Source organism: Neomonachus schauinslandi, chromosome 4, assembly GCF_002201575.2.
Source record: "Neomonachus schauinslandi chromosome 4, ASM220157v2, whole genome shotgun sequence".
Lineage (NCBI taxonomy): Eukaryota > Metazoa > Chordata > Mammalia > Carnivora > Phocidae > Neomonachus > Neomonachus schauinslandi.
Window position 1 is genome coordinate 139,708,417 of NC_058406.1, and position 14,877 is coordinate 139,723,293.

Here is a 14,877-nt window from a genome sequence, read left to right on the forward strand (position 1 = left end):
AGAACAAAATATAAAATGTAAGAGGAAATTATCATCTTTCTCGAGTAATTATTCAGAATATGGAATTTGGATTAAAGTACTAATTAATGTCCTTAAGCTTTGGAAACAAATAGCCATTCCAAGATTCTGAACTTTTTAACTTTGCATAGTCATACCTATGTAAATATTGTATCTGGATATTATGAGTGACGATTGATTTTTGTTCTTTTCTAACCAGATTAAAAATTTTTGCCATAGAGCAGATTTTGCAATAAATGTAATAGGGCCACTGAGGAACATGAGATTATGAAGGAAGGCATGTACTGTATTCGGTCCAGGTTTAATTAATATATGAAAGCAAAAATACTCTTTTGTTAAAGTACAAAAAGTGAATCATTAGGGCAGACAGCACATTGCAAATCACTGACCGAACAGGTTTCATAGCCAGCCAACACCTGAAATACTTGTAGTTTTCTTTTCAGGAAGAAGAAAATATTAAAATACCCTTAAAACTTTGAGTAATCCAAAATCAACAAAGTGTGGATAATTCCACTTCTAACCTCAAACATAAAGTAGCCGGGAAAAGTCAATGATTCTGATGACAGTTCGCAAATTCTCCTGTTCACAAGAGTTAAGTGAAGCCAGAAGCGGACCGCGGCTGGTAACACGAGAGCTGTTCCGAATCAACGTCAAGGGAGCCACGTTGGTCTGCCTGCAACGTTCCTGTGCCGAGTTCAGAATTCAGTTACATGCTTTCCGTTTTTTCTCGCCGTGATCCACGTTAATCAAGTCGAGGTTCTTGAAGAACATACACAGGAGTTCAGTTCATGTGGCTTTAAAAGGCATTTTTTTTTCAGGATAATGTTTTTCTTGGGCTGACCTGAGAGGTTTGCTTTGTTTTGACAAGTTCCAATTAGAACAGCGGAAGTGCAGGGGAATGTTAAGGAAAGGTAATAGCAAACCCATCTACAAAAACACTGCCTCTACTGAGCACATGTGCTCTGAGAAATCCGCCACCCCTGGTTACTGACCTTAGCTTCCAGTGAGCAGCGCGGGGCCATCGCCACCTGCTGCATCGCCCACGACGCTGCAGAGACTTTGCCTTTTTTCTGAACGCCGTGTTAAACCAGAGCTTTGGGAGAAATAGCTGATTCCAGGTCTGGGCAGAAACTGTACAAAATGAGCATGGAACGTCCTGTCATTACAGAAAGCAAGGAAGCTGTCAAAGACTACCAGAGTTATAGCAGAAGAACATGCTGGCTAGGTTTAAATCCATAAATTAAAAACACTATTTTTTATAAAAATAAAACTCTTATTGGTCACTTTTGGAGGATGCTAGGGAACAAATTCATTATTTGGAAAAGGGATAAGTAGTAGTTACTGAAGCATTTATCCTGCCTTTCTATATAAGAACTATAAGTTAGGGGCACCTGGGTGACTCAGTCTGCTAAGCATCCAACTCCAGAGATTACTTAAAAATAAGAAAAAAATCTTTAAAAAGAAAAAAAAAGCAGGGAGAGACAGATGTTACATGTATCCTCATGGAAATACTCAATACCACTGTGAAGTGTTCTTCCAAAACAATCCTACGTAAGGGTGATCTAGCTTCCAGATCTAACTACCAATTTATAGGAATTACAGGAGACAGAGCAACAAGTTAAATGACACCTCAGGGGCAATCAGCAAATTCCAAACTGTGGAAACCTCTATAGAACATGTGACTCAGTTTCTTAAAAAATAGCACTAGCGGAAGGGAAAGTATACCTAGAAGAAAGTTAAGAGACATATAAACCAATTGTAACGTCTCCTCCTTCAAACAAAGCAAATGTAAAAAAAAAAAAATGCTGAGACAATTTGAACATTGGATATTTAATATTAATAAATCACTTTAGTATTATGATAGAATTATAATTTTATTATAAAAGGGTCCTTATCTTTTAGAGATACTGAAATTTGGGCATAAAGTAATATGATATATTGGGTTTACTTGAAAATAATTCAGGGTGAGGAGTAAGTGGGCAAGGTTATAGATCAGGCAGTGGCAAACTATGGCCCAGAGGCCAAATCCAGCCCACCACCTGTTTTTGAAAATGAAGTTTATTAGAACACAGTCATGCTCATTTATTTATGTGTGGTCTATGGCTGCTTTCCTGCAACAATGGCAGAGTTGGGTAGTTGCGATAGAAACAGTATGGCCCACGATGCCTCAAATGTTTGCTATCTTGCCCTATGCAGAAAAGCTTCTGATACCTGGTATAGCTAAATCAAAATTGGCTCTCAGTGGATTATTAGTGAAGCTGGATGATGCTTACATGGCAGTTATAGATTATATTCTGGGACATGTAATGCTTTAAAATCTAAACCAACAACTAGTACATATAGCTTTAGGAAAAGCCTGATGGAGACCTGATCCCAGGACCCTGGGATCATGACCTGAGCCCAACGCAGATACTTAACCGACTGAGCCACCCAGGCATCCCTGGATGTTTTGATGTAGTGGACTAAGGCAGGCCAAGGCCTTGCTAAGCTCTGAGGTAGTTCTCAAGGTGGACAGCCACGCCACTTTTGAACAGTCTCTGGGACTGTCTTTAGAGGCAGAGTGTTGGGTAGGATGCACCTTGGGGTGGAAAGAGGATGCCATACTTCCCCTATGATCCTCTGTCTTGTTTCTCAAATTCCTCATATCAGTGAGATCATATGATAATTATCTTTCTCTGATTGATTTATTTCGTTTAGCGTAATACCTTCTAGTTCCATCCACGTCATTGCAAATGGCAAGATTTCAGTTTTTTGATGGCTGCATAATATTCCATTGTGTATATATATATACTACATCTTCTTTATCCACCCATCTGTTGATGGGCATCTGGACCCTTTCCATAGTTTGGCTATTGTGGACATTGCTGCTATAAACATTGGGGTGCACATACCCCTTCAGATCCCTACATTTGTATCTTTGGGGTAAATAACCAGTAATGCAGTTGCAGGGTCGTAGGGTAGCTTTATTTTCAACTTTTTGAGGAACCTCCATACTGCTTTCCAGAGTGGCTGCACCAGCTTGCATTCCCACCAACAGTGTAGGAGGGTTCCCCTTTCTCCGCATCGAGGTAAGTATTATTATCCTCATTTTACACGTGGAAACTCTGGTGCTTAGAGGGGAAGTAACTTAAACCCATACTCTGCCATAGTGCAAGCTGCTCTCCTAAACGTCGTTGGTAGTTTAAACACTGAAACGAACATTTTTCTTTTGTTTGCACCATGGGGACACATTTATAAAGAAGCTCCAGATGCATGTCACTGCACTGGGTTTCCTCTCATCTCTCAGGAGTTGGATCTCATCTCTGATAAGTACCTTTAGCAGGAATGAGACATTTTTGTTTGTGCCAAGTTTAAAGGATTATGTGAAGAGAAGTATTTGGCCTGCCTCATTCATGAATTTTGTAATCACAGAGGAAGTTGGTATCTATCATTTTTTTATTATTTTGTAGTCTTTTAAGAAAAATTTTTTAAGTAACCTCTACACCCAACATGGGGCTCAAACTCATGACCCTGAGATCAAGAGTCACATGCTCTACAGACTGAGCCAGCCAGAAGCCCCTGATCTATCATTTTAAAGAAACATTGGAACTTGGCTCTGCATATAAATGTAAAGGATGGCAAATTAAAATGTCTTTTTGGGGCGCCTGGGTGGCTCAGTTGGTTAAGTCCCACATCGGGCTCCCTGCTCAGCGAGGAGCCTGCTTCTCACTCTGACCCTCCCCACTCTCATGTACTCTCTCTCATTCTCGCTCTCTCAAATAAATAAATAAATCTTTAATAAAAAAATAAAAATAAAAAAAATAAAATGTCTTTTTGCACACACACATACACAAAATTTTTTTTGAGCATGTTGACATGCAAGGCTAGCTCTGGGCAAAACGGTGAGGATTGTGTGTTGTATTGTGTTTAACAACTGGTTCTCCCCCCAAAATATGTTTGTATATGTTTATTATAAATTTTACTATTACAAAAGATATGACCACACAATTTACAAATAACAATAAAATAATACTCCATATTGTAAATTCCATATGGTCCATCAATTTTCACAGACTGCTTTCATTGATCTTTGTTCAACTCCAGTATCTGTAGCCAAACTTTATTTCAACCAACAAATAAATGTGGTTCCAAGATGAATGATGGTTGATATATTTTTTTAAGATTTTATTTATTTATTTGAGAAAAAGGGAAAAAGAGCACAAGCAGAGGGAAGAGGCAGAAGGAAAGGGAGAAGCAGGCTTCCCGCTGAGCAGGGAGCCCGATGTGGGGCTCTGGGGCTGGATCCCAGGACCCTGAGATCATGACCTGAGCTGAAGGCAGACGCTTAACGACTGAGCCACCCAGGCACCCCTGAGTGATGGTTGATATTTTTATTTACGCTAAAGAGTAGAATGAAATTGAAACAATAAAGACATATATCAGAACTTCACTTGTTCCTTATTATGTGAATGCTATCTTTGCTAAATCAGATAAGGGTTTTTGAATACTAAGAGACTATTTCTCCAAAATTTGCAATTCACAGTGTAATGGCTAGAGGGATTATTAACATGTTCTCAAGTCTGGACAAACAACCAATAATAAATCAAGCCCTGATTTTTACCATTTGCCTATTTCCCCGTTCTAAACACTTCCACCATGGTCAACTTCAAATTTACAATAATGATATCATTAAACCCTTACTTGAAGAGGGATGCATGGTAACAAGCCATTATGCAGAATATCTATCATATATATACAGTAGACATAACCTCAAATGCATAAATAATAGTAATATGCTAAAATGATTAGGGAATGATGAATTTGTTTTCTAATTTATTTAATTGTAAGTTTGTATTAAATTGAAATGTATAAAATTACTGATAGGCAACCATTTTTTGATCTACAAAAGTTATAAGTTCATATGATTCAACCTAAAACATACTCAGGGAATTTGGTGGATAATGATGATGTAATCAAAAGAACCTCTACTGTTTATTAAATGCTTTCAAAATGCTGGACACTGTGCTAGACCAAGTCTGGCTCTCTGCGATTTTCAACAACTAAAGCAGAATTTCTTGTGATTTAATCTTATCTAGCTTCTCCCAGTTTGAAAATACTGAGACAGAGACTGGAGAATTTCTGGCACTTCAAATTCAATTAAGAATTTGACATCATATATATGAAAGTGAAATATTATATATATATATACTGTTCAGGATATTTGACACAATTTTTGAGATAAGTATAGGAGAGAACAAGCACTCCTTTTTGGAGCATTAAATTCAGTAAGTCCTGGCTTAATTAAGTACATACTGTATTACGTGCAGTTTGAGCTCTCTCAAACTCTGAGATCTGGTTTCTTATCTGTGACTTGGGTAATAATACTATCTGCCCAGATATATGTTCCAGTGATTGTGAGATTTAAATGGGAAAAAGAAAATAAAAAGTGCCTTATAAAGGGTCCAATTTTGTAAAGGTAGTAGCTTATTATAGAATGTTTGCCTCCAGGATTGCTTTCTGGGCTCTGCTCCCAGATTTGGGGCTGGGGGCAGGGAGCAGGGGGAGTGGAGGGGTGGGGGGTAAACAGCTATTAGCCTTTGCAATGTTAAGACATTACTAAACATTTGTTTTACAAACAACTGCATTGCTGAATTAGCTTCTCAGGATTCTTCGAATTGCCTGTTCCCAACTGATCTATTTACAAAACATAATTTAAAAAAAAAAAAAGCCCTCCCTTTTCTCATATTAACAGTCCTCAAGAAATTTAGGACAAATGCAATTCACAACAGAAAGCTCAGAAGCTCAGATGGAGGGAGGAATGTTCACAAAACCAAGTGTTTCAGGACTTGCAACGGCAAAGCTGGGAGGGGGCTAGTTGCCCTGGGAGGGACAGAGCAGAGGCCTGACCCTCCCTCTCTCCCACTCTCCCTCTCCCGGTGGCGGTTTGCGTCCGGGTTTACTTGGCTTATCTCGCTGATTCACTGTTGCTGTGAAAACAGGGCTGAGCATGCTGATGAAAGCCACAGAAACCAGAGGAAACTAGTCATGAAAACCCTGACTATCAGCTGATAGGTTTCTTCCTGATAACTGCTAGTACTTTTTTCCAGACTAGAGCAAATCATCAGGAGCCCACTAGGATCCAGAGCTGCTTCAGCCCAAATTGGCTGTGATCTCTTTCCCCATGCTTGAGGGCGCCGAGTTCTACTTTAACGTGGACCATGGCTACCTGGAAGGCCTGGTGCGAGGGTGCAAGGCCAGCCTCCTGACCCAGCAGGACTACCTCAACCTGGTCCAGTGCGAGACCCTGGAAGGTACGTGCTGCTCTTCTCACCATTTAAAAAGGGAACAAGGAAATGATGCTGCTCATTGGAAGCATGGAGAAGGGACCGTGTTCCCATGGCCTGAGAGTCAAGAACAGGTTCTTATTCCCAGAGTCCAGACTTCAGGGGTCCATGAACTTGAATGAGGAAAAAATATTACATCTTCCTTTTCAATTTTAGCATTTCCTTTTATTATGAATGTAGGCAACAAATTACAGTGGTTAGTACTTTGTTACCAATAAAAATTCGGTATTTTCATGTCCCTATACAATTCTTGCAGATACTTTGAAATATCATGTATATTTTCATGATTTCATAATTATACTAGGTATTGCACTTATTCTTTAATCTTGGTACTTAATGTCTTAAAAAGAAGTGTATTAATAAAGTGTACAGAGTTACACTTTTTATTTTTAAATTTTTTTTTGAGAGAGAGCACGTGTGCAAGAGAAAGGGGGAGAGGGAGAGGGAGAGACTCTTAAGCAGACTCTGGGTGGAGCTTGATCTCACCAACCTGATCCGAAATAGAGTGGGACTCTCAAACCACTGAGCCACCCAGGCACCCCGCAGTGTTACACATCTTAAAACATCTTGATAACTATATTTGAACATGTTTTGTTTACTTTGTAATCCTATGTATTTTCATTCTACATATTTATAAATAATATTTGCAGAAGGACTTCATCAAACTCCTCAGGGAGAATTCCCCCCGCCAAATGCCAAGAAACTTGATCTAGAGAATTTTATTCTATACCCAGTTTCTCAGTATATATTGATATGAGATTTGTTTGAGGTTTATCTTTAACTGAAGCTTAAGAAAAAAGTCAAGAGATGGATGGGTGGTGAGGCCAGCCCTGGATTCAAAAGTACTGACTTTGCCCTCTGCCAGGTCTAGGTAGGTGGCCTAAGGCTCACCGCCTCTGAGCCTCAGAGTCCTCACTTGTAAAATGCAATGGTATAATGCCTGCTTTGCCTGCTTTGTTTGGAGAACGAAGTAATACCTGAGAGATACGTTAGAAACCATGGAGCACTATGTAAATAGAAAATATCTTTTTTTAAAGCACTTTATTGAGGTATGATTGACATACAAAAAACTGTATATATTTAATGTATACAACCTGATGAGATTAGAGGTAAGTATGCCTCCATGAAATCATCAGCATAATCGATGCCATAAATCTATCCATTACCTCCAAAAGTTTCTTCCTGCCCTCTATTACTATTTGCGTGTATGTGTGCGTGTGAGTGTGTGTGTTAACTACTTTCTGTCTGCTGTACAGTAGATCTCTAGGAATTATTTATCTTGTGTTTCTAAAACTTTGTACCCATTGACTTATACCTCCCCATTTCTCCCTTTACTCTGGAAATCATCTTTAAGCTACAATATTTTCAAAACTTTACTGAAGATTTCACATCTATAATACAGGATTTTTATTATAAAAACAGCTACACTAGTTCATTCTGAAATGTACTTATAAAATCAACCTATATCAATAGTAAGATGCTTTAAAACCACAAGATTATTGTAGAAAAAACAGGGAAGCAATAAGGATCAAAACTGCTAGAAAAGGTGTTGAAAGCAAAAACAAAAAATCTGAAGGTGACTTCGCTGAGGCTGAGTGTCCTGGGTCACTTGTTTGTGGTTCTGACCAGTTAAAGCCAGAGTTAAGGAGGAGCTGTTCAATTTGAGATAGACGCTCTCCTTTCCTTAGTAATGGAGACAGCTAGAAAAATCTTTCAGATGAGAAATAATTCTGTGATCTACAAATAATCACAATATAATCCCAAATCCTAAATCACGTCAGCATATTAAGTGAGGAGTTTGGTGACTGGAGAATGTTAATCATGTACAGAAAATCTGCATAAATATTGTGATAACTTTGTAGAGTGATAGACGGTAACTACACTTACCGTGGTGAGCATTTCATAAGGCATATAGTTGTTGAATCACTGTGTCATATACCTGAAACTAATATAATGCATGTCAACTATACTTGAATAAAAAGAGAAAATGTGCTTAAATTGAAGTAGAGAAAGTGAACGAACGCAGGGAAGAATGAGTGTTTTTAAGAAGCAACTTGAATGAATTTGTATATAGTTCTCAGTCAAGCTTTTATTTTTTTAATTTTTTTTACGTTTATTTATTTAAGTAATATCTACACCCAATGTGGGGCTCGAACTCACAACCCTGAGGTCAAGAATCCGTGCTCCTCCAACTGAGCCAGCTAGACGCCCCCCAGCCAAGCTATTAAATGAGCTAAGGAATGCAAATTTTAACACAAACAATATACATAAAATGCCTAAAATGTGATACGAAATCAGGTTTAGCCAGCTCACTAAAGAATTCAAAGAGAAACCACCCTCAGCTTCAATTTGGGAGAGAAAAAAGGGTTTCAGACCCTTTTGAAGACCTGAAGAAAGAATCTTCTTAGAAAAATACACACAGGTGCATTCATACAGAATTTTTCCATGTGATAATCGGGTCATGGGCCACCCAAAGCCATCCCTGCACCCTCTTAAGAAACCCTGGCACCTACACCATTGCTTTATTGTCCTTGCACCTCAGCTTTTATCTTTCTTTCCTCCTAATATTAGTTTTTTTTCAACCATTCATTTCACAGCTATGTTTGAATCTGTGTGCCAATCTGTTTGGAGACTCCCAGGAATATCAAGTGTGCAGGTTATAATGGCCTCTGAGAAAAGAAATCTAAAGAAGGATTTCCTATCTGCTGGTAACAGTTAAGAATACCGAGGCTGGGTGGCTCAGTTGGTTAAACAACTGCCTTTGGCTCAGGTCATGATCATGGAGTCCGGAGATCGAGTCCCGCATCGGGCTCCCTGCTCGGCGGAGAGTCTGCTTCTCCCTCTGACCCTTCCGCTTCTCATGTGTTCTCTCTCTCTTATTCTCACTTTCTCAAATAAATAAATAAATCTAAAAAAAAAAAAAAGAATATTGAGGCTTAGCCTGGCTGTGTCTAAGCTGACGCTCTAGTCAGGGAGTGTAGTAGGCATATCCGCATCTCTTTTCCCTCTAAAATGTCCGTGCCTCCTGAGCATGAACTAAAGATAAATGTTTATTGTCCATGTTGATGCCAGCTCCATTTTTTTTTTAAGATTTTATTTATTTATTTGCCAGAGAGAGAGAGAGAGAGAGAGAGAGAGAGGGCAGGCAGAGGGAGAGGGAGAAGCAGACTCCCCGCGGAGCAGGGAGCCCAGTGCTGGGCTCGATCCCAGGACCCCCCGGGATCACGATGTGAGCCCAAGACAGACGTTTAACCGACTGAGCGACCCAGGCACCCCAGCTCCATTTTGATACAGAAAATAATAAGGTCTGCCCTATCTGATTATTCCATAGGACGTTGGGAAATAACTTCTGAAAAACAATACAACTGTTGCACCTACAGATGCACTGAGAGAAACCCAGCCACCTTCTGAGGTGGATTAAGAGTTGAGAAGAGGGGCGCCAGGCTGGCTAAGTCAGTACAGCATGTGACTCTTGATCTTGGGATTGTAAATTTGAGGCCCATGTTGGATGCAGAGATCACTTAAAAATAAAATCTTAAAAAAAAAAAGAGTTGAAGAGACGAAATCAAGGTCATTTATTGGGATAGATGTTAAGGACTTTGGGATTTCTGTTTACATTGGTACAAAATGTGCACTGTCCCAATAATGGATGAAGAAGAGTAGGTAAAACTGTCACTGTGGTATTCTGTGTTGACACAGACACTTTCTGCAAAAGAAAAGCTAACTCGGCAAAGATTAAAGTTGCCTTTAGTCTTTTCAAGTTCTCTAGACTTCAAAAGTGTTCTGATACCAACAAATTATTTTAGAATTACTTAGAAAGAACACATAAGGTTTCAGATAAATTTAGAAGAGAAAATGAAGATTGTGTAGAAAAACTTTGAAAAGTCCTAGAATGCATACTTGTGCTTAACTGCGTGTAGAATTGTGCCAGTGTGATCAGAAATACTCATCTGTCCCAAGGTCTGCCCCTGACTCACAGTGACCTGAATCAGTTGCTAGACACTCCGTGACTCAGTCCTTCCCAGAGACAAAAGAGCGAAGCTGGTTCACATGGCCCCTCCCCCTCGTAGTGCTGGAAGGCTGAACCACATGGAAACTTTAAAACCTTCAAAAGTGACTTTGCAGCAAAATAATAATGCTAAAGGGACACGACATGTTCTTTTTAAAGAATTAACACTTTTTTAAAATTAAGATTTTTTTTTTTTAGAGCAGCTTTTAAGTTAACAGCAAAATTGAGGAGAAAGTACAGAGGTTTCCCATATACCCCTTGCCTCCACAAACACACAGCCTCACCATTGTGAGCTTTCCCCACCACAGCCTATGGTACCACTTGTTACAATCGATGAACCTACACCGATGCATCATAATACCCGAGGTCCATAGTTTACATTATGGTTCACTCTTGGTGTTATATGGGTTTGGACAAATAAATAATGACATGTATCCATCATTATGGTATCATACAAAGTATTTTCACTGCCCTAAAAATCCTCTGTTGCACCTGTTCATTCCTCTCCCCCCAACCCCACTTCTGGGAGTCACCAGTCTTTTTTGCTGTCTCATAGTTTTGCCTTTTCCGGAACATGATATAGTTAGAATTATACAGTATGCAGCCTTTTCAGATTGGCTTCTCTCACTTAATAACATGCATTTAAGTTTTCTCCATTTCTTTTGATGGCAACACGACTATTTTCATTAGAATTTTTTAAATTACAAATAAGACTGTTGTAAATATTCTTTCCTCTTCAAAAAAGACAAGGTAGTAAAATTAACACTTTAGAGCCCTAGAATTTAGTACCTGATCTTTTCTAAAATATATGGTGAGAAGTGTCCACTGGCTCTGTGGATTGAACCCTTTCCTTTGTCCTCTCTGCCGTACTTTTTAAAAAGGGAATGAGGGAATCTGATCCTATCTTACTAGCAATTATGTCCCTTTTAGGGGATATGACCTTCCTTCCTTTCTAGTAGGAATTAATTTAACAACAACATATTAAGCATTTCTGGCTAGAGTTGAGGAAGTAAAGCTAAATAAGATATAGTCCCTGCCCTAAAAGGGCTCCCACTCTGGAGAATAAAAATATTGAAAAATAAGAACTCTTAACGGGGGCAATTGGGCAGTACCTATCAAAATTCCAAATGCATATACACTTGGCCTGGGACTCCATATAGCATTGGTTAGAATAGCAAAAGATGGAAGCAAATCAAATGTCCATCTGCAGGGAACTGACTAAACAAATTATGTAACACTCACATAACAGAATATTCTGCAGCTATTTAAAAAAAAAAAAGGCATGAGGGCACCCCCTTAGAGGACTGATATGGAAAGATCACCGAGATCTATTAAGGGAGGAAAGCAATGGGAAGATCTATGTGTGGCATAGTGCTCTTTAGTAAAAAGACAGATAAATTTAAAAATATATTTTCTATATGATGGTCTAGATACAAGGAAACTGAAAGGATCCAACAGAAACTAAAAATAGTAGTTACCTGCATCTAGGAGTGAGTGGGTGGTGGTGGTGGATGACAAGTTAAGGCAACCTTTCACTTTTTACCTATATTTATACCTACTATCTATTTTTAAATGAAAAAAAATATATATATAGAAGGAAGACTTAATTCAAAGGGCTTTCTTCATGCTCCCTTAAATGCTACTTACACCTCTAATTATAGCACTTTTTCCACCTTGTATTAAAAATGCATATCCAATGCATTTCACTTTGCTATTTCAAAAATACGTCAGCGGCTTTCATCAGGTGGGATCAACTTCACCCTTGGTTCAAAAGGCTGGAGCAGTCTTGCTGACCTCTACCTTGCGAGCATTTCCTCAGAACCCTTCTACCTTTTGTAAAGTTTTTCCTTTCAGTCACAAATTCCATTCTCTATCCTGTTTGCCTGGAGAGCACTCATTCCTCTCTCAATTCTCCACTCGAGTTACTTCCTCTGTAAATCCTTTCCTACTGCAGCCATGTTGGGGTACAATGGACAAGCCTTAACTTCGTACTCTATTGTACCTTGTGATGGACCTAATTCTGTGACATTTGCATCGATGCATCACGCCGGGGAGCGGACATTTGTCTCTCCCGACTATCTACCCCCCTGAATTAACAGTTAAGGGCTTAACTCATAAATGAATAAATTAGTCTATCTTCTCCTATATTTTAAGCTTAAGGGCAGAAGGTATCAATATGTGAGTCCACTGAGGTGTCAGGTCGGTGGGGGGATACTTCTACAATGTATATGTATATCAGATGTACACTTTAAATATCTTACAGTTTTATTTGTCAGTTGTACTTCAATAAAGCTGAATTTTAAAAAGAAATGCCCACTTTTAAAAAGGGGGCAGAGATGATATACTTTACTGTCCTAGTTCCTCTAGCCTAAGGCTATGCTTTACACATAGAAAGAATCTGAAAATTCACATTAGAAAAGTGTGCATGTTTGGGTTCAAGTCCTAGCACTTCTACTCTCGCTCTAGGATATTAAGCCAGACTGCTTACCTTTTAACATGGTGCCTTCTTATCTGATACTTAGATAATATCTCCCTGGCCTAACTCCCAGTTATCAGGAGCATCAGAAATATCTGAAAATGTTTTGTAAACTGTTAAGTAAGAATTCCTGGGAAATCATAAGCACCTCCCTGAACGACAGTGTGTATACAAGAACTAGTTTTCCCTCTTTTGCTAGACTTCTGAATTCCTGAAATAATTCTTCCCATCTCGTGGTTATGATTAATGGCGTTTTGTATATGGTTCTATGTAGCTGATTGTGTTCTTCAGAGAGCACCTGTTTGTTTGAATAAGAACCAAAATGAGGAGTTTCAATCCTGGTAACATGCATGGAATTATGTAATGAAGTGCTATATGGTCCTATGTGTTTTGTTGTTGTTGTTTTTAAGATTTTATTTATTTATTTGAGAGAGAAAGAGTGAGAGCAAGCACAAGCAGGGGGGAGCGGCAGAGGGAGAGGGAGAAGCAGACTCCCTTCTGAGCAGGGAGCCTGGTGCTGGACTCGATCCCAGGACCCTGGGATCATAACCTGAGCCACCCAGGTGCCCCGAGGTCCTAGGTTTTAATCAGAAATTAAATCTACTAATATCTGAAGATCACCTATGCGATAAAAATTGTATTAGGTGATGTAGAAAATATGATAAACAGTAAGATATTATGCACTCCCTAAACAGCTCTCTAGTTGAGAGGATATCATAAATAAGTAAAAACAATCAAAATTTTAAAATACAAGAACAATTTAAACCTATAGATCACAAATATATTCAAAAGTGAAGCAGATCTGCAGGCCTCTAGGCTAGGAAAATGCCAATGAGATGCGAGTAAGCAGTGTTGCGATGGCTGGGCGTTCTGGGCCAGGAGGGAAAATTAATGGACTACAGATTCCTCTATTTAAATAAAAGCTTTTGGTGAGGAGTAAACCAGTTTGGCTGCAATACTAGAATACCTGGAGATAAGGCCGGAATTTAGGCTGGGAAAAATCTTGAAGGACCTTGGAGATCTGATTGTGGAGCTTTAGGAAAATGAATGAGGACAAGAGGCATATCTGAATCTTCAGTCAAATACTCGCAAGCATAGAAAACATGAACATGTTATTTCTCTGGGCCTCAGTTTCAGCCATTCTGTCAGTGGTAAAACATTACAAATATTAGGAAAGTCTTTTTTAATCTGCCTACAACTGTCAGTGACTCCAAGATTCTTATAAGGTCATTACAAACTCAAAATAATTCTTTGGAAAGATTGAATCTGAGGCAGGGAGTGCATGAGGAGAAATGAGCTTGGGAGAATCAATTTAAGAGCTCACAGCAGTAATCTTGATGTCAGGTGGCCATTCTAAACCAGGGGCACGCGGAGTGGAAACCAGAGAGGACATTAAAGAACAGTGCAAGGGATTTGGACTAAGAAAGCACCAAAAAGGACTTGGAACTTTATCACCGTAGGAGTGGCAATAAATTAGCAAAAATGGAGGGAGAAGTTTTATAGATACTGGCATAGAATTAAAATCTGAGTAATTTTAAGATCTGATGGCCGACGCCAACATATTAGCTTGAGAATATTCTGATGTAAAGAATAAGTACCGAAGTCTTTAGCCAACTGAATCAAATTATCGCTGAAGTAAGTGGGTACAAGTGAGGAGAAAAAAGGTAATATTATGGAGTAGCACCTATATGCTGGCTCTTCACTTACGTCCTCTTGTTTAATCCCCACAACAACCCGAAGGCATGAATTCTATATCCATTTTATAGGTGAAGAAACTGAGTTCAGAAAAGTCAGATAACTTCTTAAGTTCGGCGCCGGCAGAGAGTGGGGAAAAGGCAGGGGATGGCTCAAGGGAAGCACCCCTTGTGGGTACATCTTGAAGGTGCTTCCTTGGCATAAAGCCTACCTGGAGTGTAAAAGGTCTGGACATTCACTTTTATAGAGAGCTCCAAACAGGAAGATGCACAGGGAAAAAAAATTACCATTTTCTAAAACTCATCTGACCAACAAATTAATAGAAGATAATCATGATGGCCCAGATCATCATCCTG

At 39.1% G+C, this 14,877-nt stretch overlaps 1 protein-coding gene across 1 annotated transcript in view; it reads left to right on the forward strand.

Moving 5' to 3' along the window:
• The first annotated feature begins 5,963 nt into the window (after positions 1–5,963).
• ATP6V0D2 (ATPase H+ transporting V0 subunit d2) overlaps positions 5,964–14,877 on the forward strand; it is a 42,539-nt gene continuing 33,625 nt past the window's right edge. Inside the window, exon 1 of the mRNA XM_021688209.1 lies at positions 5,964–6,308. Within this exon, the coding sequence (XP_021543884.1) occupies positions 6,179–6,308 (130 nt within the window). The 5' untranslated portion in view covers positions 5,964–6,178. The remainder of the gene's footprint in view (positions 6,309–14,877) is intronic.